At 40.4% G+C, this 18297-nt stretch overlaps 1 protein-coding gene across 1 annotated transcript in view; it reads left to right on the plus strand.

Annotated features, from left to right (window-relative positions):
• Nucleotides 1–18297, plus strand: part of Dgki (diacylglycerol kinase iota) — a 421628-nt gene that overhangs the window by 330011 nt on the left and 73320 nt on the right. Inside the window, exons 23-24 of the mRNA XM_051174678.1 lie at nt 5395–5474; nt 7916–7960. Coding sequence (XP_051030635.1) covers nt 5395–5474; nt 7916–7960 — 125 coding nt within the window. The remainder of the gene's footprint in view (nt 1–5394; nt 5475–7915; nt 7961–18297) is intronic.

Genomic DNA, 18297 nt, shown 5'->3' on the forward strand with positions numbered 1-18297 from the left:
GGATGCAGCCAAGCCCCGGTACAGGGAACTGTTTCCTTGGGCTTTGGAGAGTTCTGAGGTGTGTTCTGGTTTATCCACATGCTCGGGTGTTCAGGGCCCTAGTGTTCTGGATGGAGCATGTGATGGAAAGAGGATGGGTCACAGACACTGGGCTTTTCCCCAGGACTCCAGCAATCGTAAGAATTCTGATTTTGACACCTCCTTCGGGTACCAGCAAAGGTCTATTTGGAAGTAGGAAAGTGTGTCCTGCTCTCACAATTTTGGAACTTTGTGTTAAAACTATGCCAGTGGAGGTCCATGAAATTCAAGTATAACATTCTTGCCTTGGACCTTAACCAGTGTTGGGGGTGGGCCTGCCACCATGTTAACAGGTTGCCCCATGGGTTTGTCAGATTTCAAAGGAATCTTTCTTCCAAGACTGTAGATTGCTTGACACTAGATTTGGCAAGCCCCATGAGGGAACCAAGTTCCAGGCCACTGTACTCTGAAAATTGCCAGTTATTCCCCATTTTCTAGTAGTAACTGTGCCTAGCATGGGGCTGGGGGTTGGGGTGGGTAATAGGGATCTGCTTACCTAACACACTGTGTTTCCATTCCCGCGGACCTGTTCCCCTCAGTTTCTCAAGCTTCCTGGTGGTATTTAGAGCAAGCCTATGGAGAATCCTGCCTTTTCTTTTCCCTCTCTTCCTCCCCCTCCCTCTTCACTCTCCCTTCCCTCCCCCTCCCCCCCTCCCCCTCCCCCCTTCCCATCTCCCTTCTTCTCTCCTCCCCCTTTTCAGAGGGAATTCTAAACTTCTTGGAGTTGAGTTTCAAATTTGTTGATGTTCACCCTGGGGTTTCATTATGATATATCCCTTTTGGAGGCCCACAGTGTCCGTATGCACTTCTTTAATTTCAGATAGCTTCAGAAAAAGCCAAAGGCAAGTATAAAAAATGTCAGATGCCCACAAGGCACTAGAAGTTCTGTTGTTTGTATCCGTGGTTTACCTCTGTGATGTGGGCTTCCGTCACAAACCGAAGCTCTTTGTCTGGGTTTCTGCTTTGCTTTTGGTTCTCACTGATGTTTTCCCAAACATTTATTAGGAGATTTAATTTGCATGATGAAAACTAATGAGAGATAAAAGACAATAGGCTGAAAATAAGAATTAAACTCGGAGGATACAGTTAAACATATGGGATTATACAAAAAATAAAAAAAAAAATCTTTCATTAGGAAATTTTCCAATAATTAAGTTGTGGTAACTTACCAACAATATATTTAGAATCTAAAAATCATGGTTGATTGGATTAGATCCAACCACTTATGAGAAATCTTAATTTCTGATTGTGTTCAGCTAGAACTCCTGTCTAAATTTACTTCCTGTGAGTGATGATGTGGGATATTGCACAGGGTTTCATCCTTGCTTATTTCTAACGTTTTGCATCCATCGTAGACCTTTAGGGGTAGACTCTAGTCCAGTCACTCATCTTTGGTCCATGTCTTGTTTCTCTATTCTCCTTGATAATACTCCATCCTTTATTTTTTTTTTTAATCTTAAAAAATAAATTTTTACTATAGTTTGGTAACATTTTTGAGGAAAGAGAAGTTAGTGTGCTAAATCTGTCATTTTATTCAAGGATGCAGCTTTTATTGTTTTAGTTAGAAACTGTGAATTCTAGCCAGTATGTATCCCGTTATGTGGAATCAGTATTCGCTGGTACTTACTGAAGGCAGAGTCTCCAAGATGATCAGAAAATGAATCAAGTTAGCTGCAGGGACACTGAAGCCAGGGCCACAAACACTCTTTCTACTATTCTTAACTCAAGGGGAAGATACATTGGCATGAAGTTTGGCAGCTGGCTATCAATAATGCAAAGGGAAGATGTTAATTTCCCACAAGTTTCTGGTTTCTTTTTTATCACTTAAGTCCATAATCAAGGGGACTGTGACATTTTTTGCAGTATTGATTTTTTTTTTCCCATTTGCAGAAAGATTGGAAATGACTTTTGGCTAAACAAGGATACAATCCTGGAACTTCTAGCTGATCCTTGTAGTGTAATGACACCATTTTTCTAATGGAAGGTGCCCAGAAGGGAGAGAAGGGAACCAACATTGATGGTTTAGTGATTCAGTTTTAAATATGGTGTGAAATTTCATCTTCACAAAAAAATTCCACAAATACTCTTTTCTAAATATGGTAGTTCTCAAGCCTAGGCTGAAAGGGATTGAGGAATACCACAGCAAGAACAAAGAGCTAAACTGAACAGTTCTCAAGTCCAAAACAGTGCTGGGGTTAGGGGCCTGGGTGAATGGCTGTGGACACTTATTACTGCACCTTGCTACCTTCTAAGGAAGCACATGACTGTTGAGTGAAGCCATTCAGTAAAGCGGCAAGAGAGGTTACCTTTCTATAATATCTAAGTATTATTTAGTGAAATGCAGTTATTTTTAGTTGCTTATTTCAGGGGTAGGCAAAAGCCACCTGTAAGAAGTATGGTTTTTCCACCTGCCGCCGCTGGTCTTGTCCCGCCGCCGCGCCAGCCCCAATTAACGCACAGAGACTCTGTATTTGATACAGTGCTGTTGGCCCGGTTACTTGTTTCTTATCGGATAGCTCTGCCTTAATTATTAACCCATTTCTGCTGATCTATGTATTTCTCTTACTGGGGAGCCGGGCGGCATACTGCTTTCTCCCGATTTTCCATCTTGGCTCCTCCTTACTACTTCCTTTTTCCTCCTTGTCTCCTAGTCCCTCCTATTTCCTTTCCTATTGGCCAACAGTGCTTTATTCATTAACCAGTATGAGAAACATAAACAGAATGACATCTCCCATCAGCCACCAATTATGCATGTAGTGGAAATGAGTTACACATCTTTGAAAAACAGCTTTTCTAGCTGTTGCTGGTGGATTCTCAACCATAAACATTCATCATCTAGCCACCTGTAGTTAGGGTACATTGGTTTGGTCTACACTCAGGCAAGAGTAACTCCGGGTGTTGATAATTGAAGGAGGTCAGAGGCATTGGAAGGAGTATTCTTAATTTCTATGAAGTTTATCTCCAGATTTAAGAAAATAGATAAGTATAGATTGGATTTTACTTCTCCACATTTGAAATTAAGAGGAAGTATTTTGCATAGTAGCAAGCTTTCCATGCGAACTGCCTGGATCACAGCTATATTCAGTTTCTACAACTTTTGACTTACTTCTATACTTAGGCCAGAACTTTCGGCTTTCCTCGACGTTCTCCAACTATTGAAACACTTAACTCTTGGCTTGGAGGGTCACGATTGCTGGATTTATCTGATAGTGTAGTCGAGGGCAATTTCCTTCTTCTGTCATTTGCCTGCTTGTTTGCTTTAAGGTAGTGCCTCACTCTGTGGCTCACACTGGAACTCACTGTGCATCCCAGGCTGGGCTGTAGTTTGTGACTCAGCCTGTTTTACGCTGGTGTTACAGCCCCCTCCCCATGCCTGGAGGATCCCCTTATCCCACTTCCGTTCCATTCCTTTGTACAATGCTCTAAAACTTCTTAACGCTTCTCTATTGTCAAAGAAGGAAGCAGCAGTCATCCCAGGACATTCTCCCAAACATGTGGCATGCATCACCATCTGTACCTTCTGCTTACTGACCCACTCATGTAACTTCTTGAAGAATAACCTAAAGTGAGTTGGAACCCCACACATATTCTTTATTTCTCTGCTTTTACGTATGTCTACCCCATAAAAAAATGATATATGTTGTAAAGGCACACTTTTTCTCTTTCACATTTGAATGAGGGCTAACTCATCATCTTCCTTTCTACACGCACCTTCTGAGTACTTCCCATTTCTGTCCCATGCATGGAGGGTAAAGATAAAAAGGCTTTCTCCTTGATGTGAGAAGGTTCGTACTCACTGAGAGGCTCACATAGTCTGACAAGGTGATGGATGCTCCAAAGACCAGTGTGTGCAGGACTTGAGGACCCTGCAAGAAAGAAGTGGCATTGATCTGTTCTCCGTAGTGGAAATCAACCCAGGGAATAATGTTCATGAAGGGGCTGTTTCTTTTTCTTGGGACCACCCCTGCTTTTTCAGATAAAAGATCAAAGAGGCTTCATGTGCTTCAGAGAACACCCTCTGTATAAATTATGTCATACTTACTATTTATTTATTCCTTTACTTTGAGAGTTACTCAAAATATTTTTATATATTTAAATATATTATCAAATATATTATCTTGTTTTTCATTTCTATAGCCCCCAACTTTATAATTTCATTTGTTGATAGTGAAGCTTTAAAACTAAACGTAATCCATGAAAGACTTGAAAACAGCACCACAGTCCTGTAGTTGATTGCTACTTTCTTGCTGATGGATTTGACATTTTTGTGTTAAATCATAGATCTAATATTGTAGCTGCACTTTAAAATAAGTAAGAAGTGTGAGCTTTTTTGTTTGTTTGGGAAAGGGGAGTATTTTTCAATATTTATATGAAAATGTTTATGTTTGAAGTAGGAAGGGTCTGCCCACTAAAGCCAGTGTGGCATTTTGCTGCAATTACAATTGTTACAATTACAATTGTTACAATTACAATTGTAACTTAAGAATTGCAATTCTTAAGTTACTCAAGGCTTTGATGTTAGCTTAATTTTTTTTTTATTTAGAAACAATCTTATGTTACATATCAATCCCAGTTCCCTCTCCCTCCCATTCTCCCATGTCCCCCATTTTCCCCCTTGATGTTACGACACTTAATGCTGAATTGCTTTAAAAATGACTTTGGTTTATAGCTACTTACCTTCAAGAGCCCTTTCTTCCTGTGCTCTCATGCATATTCCCTCCTCCTCTCTCTTCCCCTCTCCCTCCTCCTCGCCATCCTCCTTCAATTTTAGATAATTAATTCTGCCGTTACCCATCAGGCAGTAGCAGCATTTGAATAGTTTCAGTTTTAAAAAGAGCAAGCTATTGCAAATGTGCTAAAAGACCAGGCTGGTGTGTTCAGGAGGGAAAGGGTGAGTGCCCAGATCCCAGAATGATTAATTACTTCCTCGGGCTATGTCTTCATCCTATCCTCTGCAAATGCAGGCGTTTATTATCAGCTGCCAGTGAGCAGCTGCCCATTCTGTCATCCCATTGTTATTGTGATATTAGATATTACATTTTATATCAGGGCCAAGGAGGTAAAATACAGGTGGCAGGGACAACATGAGTCAAATAAGGCAAATATATATGACACCTGCTGAGAAGAAGAAGAAGCTCCTTGAGGCCACCAAGCAGCCTTATAGAGTGTACACTTACTTCTGTCCATGGTTGTACCCAGAGTCCCATAATGCCTGTAAGACTCCTTTTTTTTTTTTTTTTGCCCTTAGGAAATGCATTTAAGTCAGTCTAAATATGAGATACGTATTTCAGATTTTCTTTTTCCCTCCTCTCTCAGCCATCCCGTTGGGTATTCTAGTTGTTCGTGGAGACTGTGATTTGGAGACCTGCCGTATGTACATAGACCGCCTACAGGAGGTGAGCTGATTATCTTATTATTTATTATTTATTCTCTTTAGGTTTTTCCTTAAATGAGAGATTACCAACTGTATACATATATGCATATATGTATGTGTGTGTATTTCTAAAATGATGCATGACATGAGGAAATGGCATTGTGGCCTTGTTCTTTAAGCATATACCCTCTCAATTCTACTGCTGGTCCCCTCTGCTGCTTGCTGTGGGAGAGGATCTATTGGGTCAACTACAGGTGCTGATGCCCTGGTGTATCCCATTGCTATACTGTAGCTTGGAAATTCTGCCTGCTTGCCAGGCTACATAGCTGTATATTTTTAGCTATTCAGAATTTCAAAAGCACTAATAAATAATGAGAGAACCTAGAGATTTGAGGCCATTTGATGTTTTGTGTCTAGAACAGACTGTTCTCAGAGACAGCTAGACTTTGCTTTGTAAAATGAAACCTCTTCCATAGGAATGAGAAGCTTCTTATTCATGGGAATATATCAGAGCCAAATGGATAATTTGTTGACCTATAAATTCCCCCACTTAATCTGGTCCTGCCACTGAGAAACAGTAAGGGAACAGTTTCCTATATGACCTTCTCAAGAGTTTGACCTGAGCCAGTGAAGTCAAGAGACCCAACCTCAACATTACAGATCCTGTTGGTTGTTTTGCCAAACTGATGTGTACGGGGGTACTGTAGGTGGGGGGCAGGCAACCATCTCCGTCTCAGGAGTGGTGGAGGTGTAACCCTCTTCCCATCGTCACTTTTAGATGTTCCCATTAGAGCATCTTTCCTGATTGAAATCTCCGCAATTTAAAACCAATAGGTGATTTGAAGGGTTCTCCCGGAGGAATAACTCTATTCTATTCAACATGTAATGACCAAATGAGCATCAGTGAATTATAAATAAAGCTGATGTATAGTCTTTAAATCCTGTTGACTTGTGGCCACTTATCTTCGACTATTATATTATGTTTCACTAGAAATGAGTTTGGGTAGGAAGCACGTACTGATGGTTCTAAAAATTAATTTCACCCTTATAATTCTTACAGGTATAGGTATAACTGTGAACCAAAAGATATGTAGGGATAAATGCCAAAATTTGAATAACAGTGTGAGTGAGAAAGTCAATAAGTTTTATATTAGCTATTTTTAGTGTGGGTAACTATGTAAAGAACATCTGTGAACATTTAGCAAGCAACTTGTGTCCTAATGTAATTCTTAAAGAACCCGTAGCATCTCAGTTTTCAAAATAATACTACATTTTACTGTGGAGTGCTATACATTAAACCTTAATTTAAAAAAAAAAAAAAAGTGACGGGGAGATTTATAGACTGAGGAGTTGGCTCAGTAGTTGAGAGCCTTTGTTGCTCTTCAGAGGACTGTGTTCAGATTCCAGCATCCATGATGTATGGCTTTCAACTACTTATGACTCCAGGTCCAAGAGATCTGATATCCTCTCTAGTTTCCACAAACACACACATTAGTGTATATAGACACACAGACACACATATACACATATACAAATAAAATCTTTTTAAAAGGAGACTCACAACTAACACTACATTCTTTTATTAAAAAACAAAACAAAACACTCAAGTGATGATATTACTTCACAGTGTCAAAATGCATGGCTAATTATTTGGCTTTGGTGAAAATCAACGTAACAGTATTGGCGTGCTTATCACACAAATATTCAACAAAAATAGATTTAGGAGACAAAAAGGGAAGGAGAAGTTAAAGGTGACTTGGATGCAAAGCTGGATGACAAGCCCTTTTGGAAGCAGGTTCGAGGACAGAGAGGTCTCCAGGACTGCTGACATCTGTATAGAACATCAGCATCCTCGTTAGCATGGAAGCCTGAGGCTTGCGACTGTGATGACAGCTCAGTTATCAGACTTTATAAAGGCGAATCTGGCTTCAGAATCTCCTAGCAAAAACCCATTTCCTATCACGCCTGTCAGCTTGCACTTCATGATCACGTGATCAATGGTTAGCTTTATCTGGACTGAGGTTTATGGAAACTCCTGTTTGCCAAAGCATCTTGTAAGTATATGGTCATGCACATTTAGTACAAGATACATTCATCGTCGGCATTCAAGGTTTGCCCAAGAAGATTTCTCCATTAGCCAGAGAGTTTAGATATGAATGAAACCAGATCCCCGTTGTTTATTATAACCAGATCCCCGCTGTTAATTATAACAAAGTCATCAGTTGGCCACTGCTAATCTGTGAGCCCCCTAAGTTGTAAAACATGAATGACCTGTTTTCTCTCAATCCAAGTTAGCATGCTGTTGTTGTTCCTGGCATGAACGTTATTTGCCAACCTTGATGTGTCAAGAAACTTTTCAGATAAGCATGGTGACATTAAATTGTGAGTTCAGTCTTTGGGAACGTGCTCAAGCTAACTGTGAAATATGGACTTTTTTCCCTCATTTTTTTTTTTTTTCATTAGGACTTGCAGTCAGTTTCTTCTGGGTCACAGAGAGTTCATTACCAGGTAACTCATAATTGCTTCTACTTGTTCCTTTTGTTCCCAGACAGTCCAATTCCCTCTTTCACTTCTTGTGCAATTCAGAGTCCACATATCATCCTCTGATCAGCTTAATCCATAAAGAGCCCCATGAAGTTGTTACTAATTATTTTGCATTTTCCCGCTGTAGTCTAGTACAAATCTAAACCATAGACATTCTCTCAGATAATTTGGGAAAAATAATTTAAAAAATGAAGTGCTTTTGATTACATATACCAGATTTCTCAGCTCATGCTAACTTAGCAGAGAAAGTGCACATTGGGTCTCATAAGCACAAAACTAGATCAAGGTGGGATTTGCATATCAGTCAATTATGGTTCATGCTCCATTTTTCTGCTGATCTACCTGAATTGCTCTTTTTCTAACAATCTCACCCCTGGGCTAGAGACTATGCTGGTCCCAGGTGGCTTCCCTCACAACAGAAGAGGTGCTCTGCTTCCTAAGGCATTGACCCAAAGTTCTCTAATGTAGCAGGCTTCTCCCAGGCTTGTCTGCTGGATGGATATGATAGGCTACTTTTGGGGCTCTTATCTGACTGTATCAGCACACTTTACTTTGGAAATCTAGTCTCTTCCCTGCTCTCTGACCATCTTGTGTGGCCCACATCTCCTTATTCATCATTTTATCCACCCAGTTTCTCCCACATGGTATAGATTCAATGCATCGTTTTCACCCAGATTGCAAGGCAACCCTACATTCTCTGACTACCCCTGTTCTCTTAGAAACCATTGGCCCTTCCATGCTAGGAGGGATGTATAAGAGTTGTAACTTCCCAACAACTTCTCCAAGTAAAATCTCTGTGGATCACTTTATGTCTCTGTATGACAGGGAACTTGAATGTTGGGTTAGTCACATAATGAGGGCACACCATGAGAAATGTATTTAATTGTGTGGCTGCCAAGCTTGCACTTACACAAACTAAGGTAGCATGGCATTAGGGACACCAGGAGATACTATCTATGGGACCACCATGTGTACATGGTCCTTTGCTAACCATTGTCATGTAGGACTGTGGCTGTGCAAGCCCTCAGTTAGCTTGCTTGGGCTTAGATATCCATTTTTCTGTACTCAAAAAATTATAGTACATCTATCTATTTATAAAAACAGTAACAACTACAGTTTAAAGGAGACCTTGAACCCAGTGGCCTGAATAACAGTCTTTCTGTGTTGACATCTACTCTATACACTCAGCCAAGGCAGCACTTTTATCTTTAGACAGAATTACAGGGATGGCCTTGGTGTTTTTGTCTGTGTGTTCTATTATTCCAGAATATTCAGTCACTCATGCCTGTGATTGAAAGGAGAAGTCACTTAAGGTGACACTAAAATGATGGACCACTGAATCACTATGGGATGCTTTATGTCAACATTTTAAAGGAAAATTTATCAGCTTTTATAGACTAGAGCTGGTAGCTAATAGTTGGTATCAGGAATTAGACCAAAGCAAATCTATTATTTTAACAAAGGTTTATACTTTTTCCTCTTGGAAATTTTGACCTTTTACAATTTTGCCAAGATACTTTAAGCACTGATCCTTACTAGTTTTATGAAACTCATGAACTGATACACTAGCCTGTCATGTAGACTATTGTCATTCTGAAGTAAGAGTGTTTACCATGGGTCTTTAAAACCATAACTTCTTTATGTCACTTTGTAGCCACATGGATTAGAAGACAAATGACACCATAGAATATGATATGGGTATTTGTCTCATTTACTGTTAAGTAGTAACAACATGGAAAAATAGTAATGACTTTTTTTCAGAAGTATTTTTGTACTTTTTTGATGAGTTACAGTCAACTCAAACTTTGGTGTCGACATTGCCATGATATAAATGTCACATCAGAGGCTTTTTTGTACATTGATCATAGAGAATAACAAGGATGGCAATCAAGGATGGGTATCAGGACATCACCAGCCTCCTCTTATCATGCTGAAATGAAGGAACAGAAAGTAATCAGGGACCGTGTGTGTGTGTGTGTGTGTGTGTGTGTATGTGTACATCTGTGTGTATGAAAGAGGCAGAGGCACATATAGAGAGCCATGAACAGACAGAGACTATTCTAGAATCATCCTAGCACAAAGAGGGGTCTCCCAAACAGCAAAGGCGATCAAGTGGAGGCAAGAGGCTGCAGGGAATAAACTCACATTTTATTGAGATTATCATGGGAGGAATGCATTATAAGGATGCTGAATAAAGACTTCTGCTTTCAGCCACATTGATCTTTATGAATCTGTAAGAATCCAAGGGGTTTGGTGAGCAAATGTGAATAGTAAAGCCCACTCGAAATCCCAAACTTGGAGGTCAAGAAAGTGGGGAAGTCCTGAGCAAATGAGCAGTTCTTAGAACTGCAGGGCTGGAGGAGATCATCTGGGGTGAGTTTGGATACTGAAGACCCTCACTGCCATCCCGTATGTCCTCACCAGCCACAGCAGAGCACAGATGGGGAGCACAGTCAGTCACCAAGAGCCATGGAAATTGACCCTAGCAGCAGAGTGCTGGGTGAGATGAAGGTGACATCCAGCAGCCAATCACAGACTGCTTGGAAGAGCAAGGAACAGGGAACAGTGCCAGGTGCCCTTGAGCTGTGCGCTGACTTCTGCATCTTTCCAAAGGGCAGTAAAATACACGGATGTTGATGCAACTCTTTTTTTTTTTTTTTTCTTTCTTATGTAGAACATGACAAAACCATCCAATGGGGAATTTGATACTAAACTTTGTTTCCTAACCCAGAAACTGTAACATCAAGATCTCTGAAGTGGGAGTTGGTGATGTAGGAGAATAAGCTTCAGGAAACAGGACTGCAAAACGTTCTAAATACTCTCTAATGAACTCTGTTATATATGAGAGGGAGACTGAATAAGCATCACTAAGTTAGAACAACTTGGCGGATTCTTGTCAGCCCACTCATTGCTAGCTGTGGTTTTCGTTGACTTTTGCTGCTGTTGTTGTTGAAGTTAGGAAAACAAACAAAACAAAACAAACCCTCAAAGTTGTACGTGTGCCCGAGATGCCTGTGGTTGAGCCACCACTTATACGCTTCCCTGATTCCTCGCTTTCCTGTCTTCCTTTCCTAAAGTTCTGTGAACTGCCCACAAAGCATGGGGCTCAGAAACGGCACCTTGCATTCGCCTAACAAGACAGCGCGGGTCATACAAGAATGTGCTGGCTGTTTACAGTCTGCTGAAAGTTCTAGCACACACATCTCTGATGCCAAAATACAAAAAAAAAAAAAAAAGCCCCTTCATGCTAATGACATCTGGTGTCATTTCTAACTGCCAAATCCGTGTGCAGGTTCATATCTTCTTCAGATTGGCAAATAAACTGGAATTAAAATAAATTCGACTTTATTTGACAAACAGTGTTTCCTGAGGACATCTGCCGTTAGAAAACTCCTTTTTTTCCCTCTCTCTCTCTTTAGAAATAATGTCCATTTGAACCCCAAATCATGAAGTGAAGAGGGAGTAGATTGTTTTGGCGTAAACTGAAACCAGCTTGCAAGTTAGAATGAACTCATTTTAATCCAGGAAAGATGCAGAGCTCAGGAAGGAACTTTTTGAACTCTGTTTTCCTTTCATGTCTATGTATGAGTGCCTGAGTGCATGTACATGTAACCATGCGTGAAATAGCCCCCCAAGAACTGCTGTTTCAATCTTTGACATTTTTCTTAAATTAGGAATTTTTTTTTTTTTTTTTTGTCCCAATATAAGGCATCTGGCACCTATATCTGCCTGTAGACATTTCTTGGAATCTACTGAGCAGAAGCCAATGGCATCATTAAATGTTTACAAGTACAATGAAGGGAAGTTTCCTACAGCAAAGAATTACCCTTCCTCAAATGTCAGGCGTGTAGAGCCCAAAGAACCCCTGTGTAGTTGTATTTTTCTTGGGACATGATGGGGGTCTATGGCAGGTGTGAAGTCTAGGTGAGGGACGTAGAAGCAGGAAGAAAGAGGAACTGGGAGAAAATACAGTCAGGAAGAATGAAGTCACCTGTAACTATGGGCAAGTATGTCAAAGAAAGCCAAGTGTACTTAGGATTTAAAAAGCATATTTATGTATGCCCTAAGTCTCGGCATTTCTCCAAGAAAGGCCCTATGGATCCTTGAATATTACCAGTTTAACCTGAGAAATTTTAGTGATTGTAACATTCAGTTGTAAGAGCGAAATGGATTTATCCAGGCGATTCCTTTGTCTAAGAATCGACTACCTTAAAAGAGTGAAAATTTCAGGAGCGTAGCTGGAACTGGGAAACATTATATTAAGTAAGGTAACCCACTCTCAGAGAGACCCAAGTGCTGTTCCTTCTTCTCATATGTGGATCCTAGCTTCTAATTGCTAAGTAGGTTTGCCTGGGCAGGAGTAGGGCCAGGGAAGTAGAAATGGGGGGTGGGGCGGGGTAGGGTGGGGAGAAGTTCTAAGGGAAGAGAATGGAGTGGAAGGGAGGAGCCCTGAAGCCCAACAGTGGCGAATAAGAGAATAGGGAGATAAGACTGGAAAGGGGCCAGGAGAATCAGCCAAAATAAAATATGCATGAAAATGTCATCTAGAAGCCAGTTATTTTGTAAGTTAATTTTAAATAGAAATATAAAGTTAAAAGAGTTTTAAAAAGGAAGCGTGAATGTATGGATGATGGAAAGTAAAGAGTGGATGGGTAAGAGATGTTTCAGAGAAAGGTGATCATGGGCTGGACCTTATTAGATAAGGCAGTGTTTCCTTGCCCAAATGACTTCTGTTCAGTTTTTGTGAAAGATGAATTTCATTCACTTTGAAGGTATAGTTAACTGCTAGGTGAATATCGCCTAATTGGATAACTTACTGGAGTGTATAACAGGGATGCTGTGTGCATTAGTTATGCATAATTGAATATAAATTAAGAGCAGCTTTTGCATATGCGTGCCAAGTAGTAGTTCAGAGAAGAACTATATTAATTATACCTAATTAGTTCTAGGTGGCTTTCAGAAACACATGAACACACATGCATTTCTGTGACATCAACTCTTGCCTGAGAACTAATACCTTGTAAGAGAATTGTTTTCTCACTCTTTTTTTTTTTTTTTTTAAGTCAATGTCCACATTGCGTTGGTGGATGGCCCTAAATCCAGGGTTCCTGTCTTTCAGGCAAATGGTGATGGCTGGTGAGGTATTTACCTGATGGAAATGCATTGCCCACAATGGGCCAGCCAATCATGAAAGTTGTATTAAGCCACGACTGCAGTTTACTGAGTGTTACCCCTCTTCTAGCATCATGCCCGCTCCTGTATATTCCAGACATCTTGTCTGAGTAGAAGAGAGGAGTTGTGCTCCTCCCAATGAGGTCACCATTTACTAAGAGCATCCAATGAAGGACCTTTTAGAAGGACCTTTTAGTTGTAAACTCCCCCTTGGCAACATGCCTCCCCTATTCTTGTTCCAATTTTTACCCCTCCAAGATATATTTGTCTTTGATGTCATCAAGGTTCATTTGATAGTTCCCTGGGCTTTCTGAAGTGAGCTATAGGTGTTGTGCAGTCTACACATTGTTTTCTTAAAAATATTATGATAAAGATCAAGATGAACATATAGCCAGGTCACATGTTAAAAACTTGCTAAAACTGGCCCTAAGCATAGCACAAGTACAATATGCACTCAGAAAGTATAGTATATGGAACTCTGTTTCAATGAACATGGTCAGTTTTTGCCTCTGGGAATGTTTCCTCTGTGAGCCCATTGATCACCATATCAGGGTCTATGGAGTAGGAAATGCACAGAGAACATGACAGCAGAATTTGAGAGGGAAGGACCTTATTTACCAAGAGTGATTTGTCTCACAAGAAGCAAGGAAGGTTAAGTTGACTGTTAATAATGACTGAATCTGTGGCAAAGCTTTGGGGAGTAGTAGAAGAAAGGTCTTCATACCCATCAGGCTACTTCTAGATGTTTTTTGTTGTTTTGTTTTTTTTTTTTTTTCTTTGTCTTTCAGATTTTGCTGAAGCTGTCTAGAGAGTTCTCTTTCAGATGTGACATTTCCCAACTCCCTTCAAAACCTCAAGTAACTTAAGTCCCCAGGAAACTAAAATGTATCTCCTAAGATCACAGCCTCTCAGGCATAAGAGATGTATAGGCTCTGTCACTTGCTAAGTGGGGATGAGTAAATAGTTTACTTAATTTATTCAAAGAGTAATTCTTAACATATTTCAGTTCTTCAAACCAGGATTCTCCATTTCTGGCCAGATCTTAGTTGCAAATGGAGGTTCAGAAAGAGTGGCGGTATGAATGTCAGGAGAGGTGTGTAGGGAGTAAGATCGTTCAGCCTTCTGAATAACAAAGTGAGTATCCTGCACATGAGCCTAAGGTATGGCTTAAAAATCAACCAATTTAATGAGGTTTACCTATATTTCCAAATAAAATCTTTAAGCAGATAAGTAAATCCAGGTAGGGTGATTTTGTGAAACTTGAAGATTCAAAATTGTGAATTTTGGTAATAGCACATATTGCTGAGAGATCATTTTCCCATTATAAAATAATCATTACACGGACTAATACTAACCCTGAATAACCTCCATTTTATTTCATTTGTAACCATTGAAGGATATATATGCAAAGCCAGGTTTGTGAAAAACAAAAAGGAAAATAATCTGGGGCAAGGGGCAGGAGAGGCTCACAGTTAAAGAAAGAAGATAAGTTACTAGCCTCTTAAATTCTCTAGGGATTTTTGGATATATTCTAGATAGCTGCTGTTTCCAGTCTTCCAATGCTAGATGATGGAGACGAGTTGGCGCAAAAGCTGTAGGTGGAGGGACGAAGAGAAGGAGGAGGAATCAAGGAGAGAAAGAGTCAACAGCCGCCTGTTATCCTTGACGACCATTAGCTAGCTCAGTAGAACTGGACCAGATGGTTCAGATGGTGTCTGTTGGCACCGTTCAGTCATCCATCTGCAACAGAACTATTTGAAATCTGCTGCCTCAGACCAAAGATGTAAGCTATACATTTCTTATTTGGAAGGGAAGGGCTTTATAAAATGTGAGCTAAGCCTTTTGTTTCACTCATAATTTATGTCCTCTGCTGACTCTTGATTCTTTTGGATGTAGCCTTAAAATTCACTCCCCCTAAATTTGTGGCTTTGCAGCAGTATCCAGGAAATAAGTTAAAACCATAATTAAAATGTCCTTCCTTTTATATATAAAAATATTGAAACTCGGTATATTGGATACGCAGGAATTCCTAAAGTCGATCCAGACAGGAATGAAGAGAGCATCAGGCGGGTTAGAGGTCACCCTGCTGGAGATGCCAGGCTTCCCTCTTTATAGCCTCTGAATGACAATGTCTGGTAATTTGCTGGATTTAATTAATAAACATATAAGAATCAATCCCCTTAACGATCATGTTATAGCTGTGCCACAACTGAATAGCCACACTAGCAAGGAGACTTTGTGTGTGTGTGTGTGTGTGTGTGTGTGAGAGAGAGAGAGAGAGAGAGAGAGAGAGAGAGAGAGAGAGAGAGAGAGAGAGAAGTATCCAGTAAGCAGGATTATGAGTGATGGGAAAGGAAAAGCATTGCTGTCAGTGATAGGTGATACTTGTCTTGGGAATTAATGCCCCCCACCCTTTTTGAAGTAAGCACATAGCTTGGAAATATACAAAGACCCATGGGGTGGCTGAGTATGACAAGCCTTGCAAGATCCAAACCAGCAAACGGAATGATTTCAGCTTGTTTAACGCCATTGTTCCTTCATGTCCACTCAGAGACATTTCTTGCTTTCCCTCGAGTCTCCCTTCATCTGAGTTTGACTGCGGTGGCACATCAGCTTGCCGAGGCTGCACCATGCACTGGGGCTGGTTGGGAATGTAGCCTGTGTGTCCCATGGCTTCTCCTGTGACTAAAGATTACCTTAGGTGACATAATTTTATTTCTTTTTCCTTGATATTGCTGGGATCAGATATTTGCAAGTACATATTAGCGTGCAGCTGACAACAGTCGAGTATTTTACACATTTCACTTATTTCACAGTAATACATCAGGGTAAATGCTGCAAGGCCCATTGTACAAACGAGGAAGTTAGTACAGGAACTAGTTAAGAGTCCCTTCCCAAATACCCTCGCTTGGTGGTTGCTGAGGCTGCGGTTGTCCTTATGCTCAAAGCTGGCATTCTAGAGAGCAGCTTTCTACTTCTCCAGTCTTGCTGCTTACCTGGACTTGGGCCATAAACAGCCTCTTCGTCCCCTTATGACATTGAAACACCGCTAAAGACAGGAATATGTTTTGTTTTTGTTTTTTCTTTGCTATACCAACTCCTTTGCAATGATGATGATAGTGGTAGTTTCATACAGCTTTCCAAAGCAGTGTTCTCCACCTTAAATAATTTTTCCTCAGTCATCTAGCTCAAACAAATGCCAGTAACTAGTTTAGGCACCACCCCAGATTAGTTTATCCTAACCCTCTTTTCCCTTGGTTAATGAGAAGTTATCCCAGGTTGATCTCTTGCATATGTTGTTATTGTTATCATCAGCATCATCATCATCATCATCATCATTATTATTTTGTTAGTCTGTTACATTAAAACATCATTTTTATACAATCAAGGACAGAGTTTTGTTGAGATTTCATGGCTTTGTTCATTTGTTTGTCTTTCTTTCATGACCAAAGGTCTCATGTAGCCTAGGCTGTGTTCAGGTCACTATGTGGCACTGGCTGGCTGGCCTTGAACTCTGATCCTCCTGCCTCAACCTTCCAAGTGTTGAGAATACCATCATATACTAGCACTTCCAGTTATAAAACTTTATAACATTTATACAGATTTATATATTTGTAAATCTTTCTGTGTGTATATGGTGTATGTATGAATGTGTGCTGTGCTATGTGTGTGTGTGTGTGTAGATATGATTCCTATGTAGTCATTTTTGTAGACCAGTGGATGATGACAGGATGTCTTCCTCTATTACTTCTTCATCTTAATTTTTGAAGCAGAGTCTATCACTGAACCCCGATCTTGCCATTTCAGCTAGATTTGGCTGGCTGGTGAGCTCCAGAATGCATGCATCTCTACCCCTCAGCACTGGAGTTACAGGAACACTAGCTTTTTCCCTGGTGCTGGGGACCTGAAGTCGGTAAAATGCATGCAAGCATTTTACCCACTGAGCTCTTTCCTCGGCCCTCCAAAGTACATTTTTAAAATTAGATAGTTTGCTTTCAGTGTATCTCCAAGAATATATTAATTATATATTCTTTGGAATGCTAGTGGCTGTGGCATAAGACCTCATTATGCTAATAGCTGTCCTTTTATGAGCTTGCTTAGAGAGAATACAAATCTGTTTCAAGGCAGCATCCCTAGCTTTGTTTCTCTAACTACCTCACAAACTGCAGCCAAACCTTCACTCACCCAGCAAGTACTTCATTTTCTTTTCAGTAAAATTGATTTCTTAACACAGGCGCCTATGTTGTCATTAATGATGTACTACTCGACTTCATTTATTGAAGCTATATTGTGTTCAATCTAAATCTCCCCTCCTTTAAAAACAGGACAATAAAGGGGACTGGAGGAGTGGCTTAATGGTAATAGCACCAGGTTCAGTTCCCAGCAACCACATAGCATCTCACAGCTGAATGTGATTTCAGTCTCAAGGGATCTAATGGCCTCTTCTGGTATCCTCAGGCTCCAGACAAGCACATGGTACACAGACATACATGCAGGCAAAACACCCACACACATAAAATCAACAGATGCAATTACAAAACTTAGCAATGGTAGGGTCTGAACACAAATGTATCGGAGGGACGATGATGGGAATGAGCGAAGAGGCCATTGACTCCTCCTAGGACAGAAACTACCTCAACTTCCCGAGAAGGCAATAGCCACAACTTTGCCTGGACTGGATCACCTGCAACTTTGACTCAGCAGTTCCTGCTGCTGAGCCTTTGGCTACTTTAAGGTATTTCTACCAGATATTGTGTTGAGTTTCCTCCTACCTTAATTCTGGGTTATTTAAATTTAAATTTTAGATTGATTTACCCTTTCAGGAATCTCAGATCACTCTGATAGCCTGTAGAAAGAAGTATCTCCCCCTGCCACCACCATGACCACACTCCCAGGAAAATGCATGTACTCGTGGGTAGGCAAAGTCAGCACAATTTTTTTTCACAAGTATTCTTACATGTATGTAGTGTGTGTGATTGGGGCGTGGGGGGACCCCATCCATATGTTTTAAAAATGGTGTGTCTATACACTTTCTGTTGAGTGTTATTTACAGAGAATAGTATTAAGATTCAGAAAGCACCCTGGGTATCTGAGCCACTTTATTCTCTGAGAAAATAGCTATCTTTGCT

Source organism: Phodopus roborovskii, unplaced genomic scaffold, assembly GCF_943737965.1.
Source record: "Phodopus roborovskii unplaced genomic scaffold, PHOROB, whole genome shotgun sequence".
In the NCBI taxonomy this organism is placed as follows: Eukaryota; Metazoa; Chordata; class Mammalia; order Rodentia; family Cricetidae; genus Phodopus; species Phodopus roborovskii.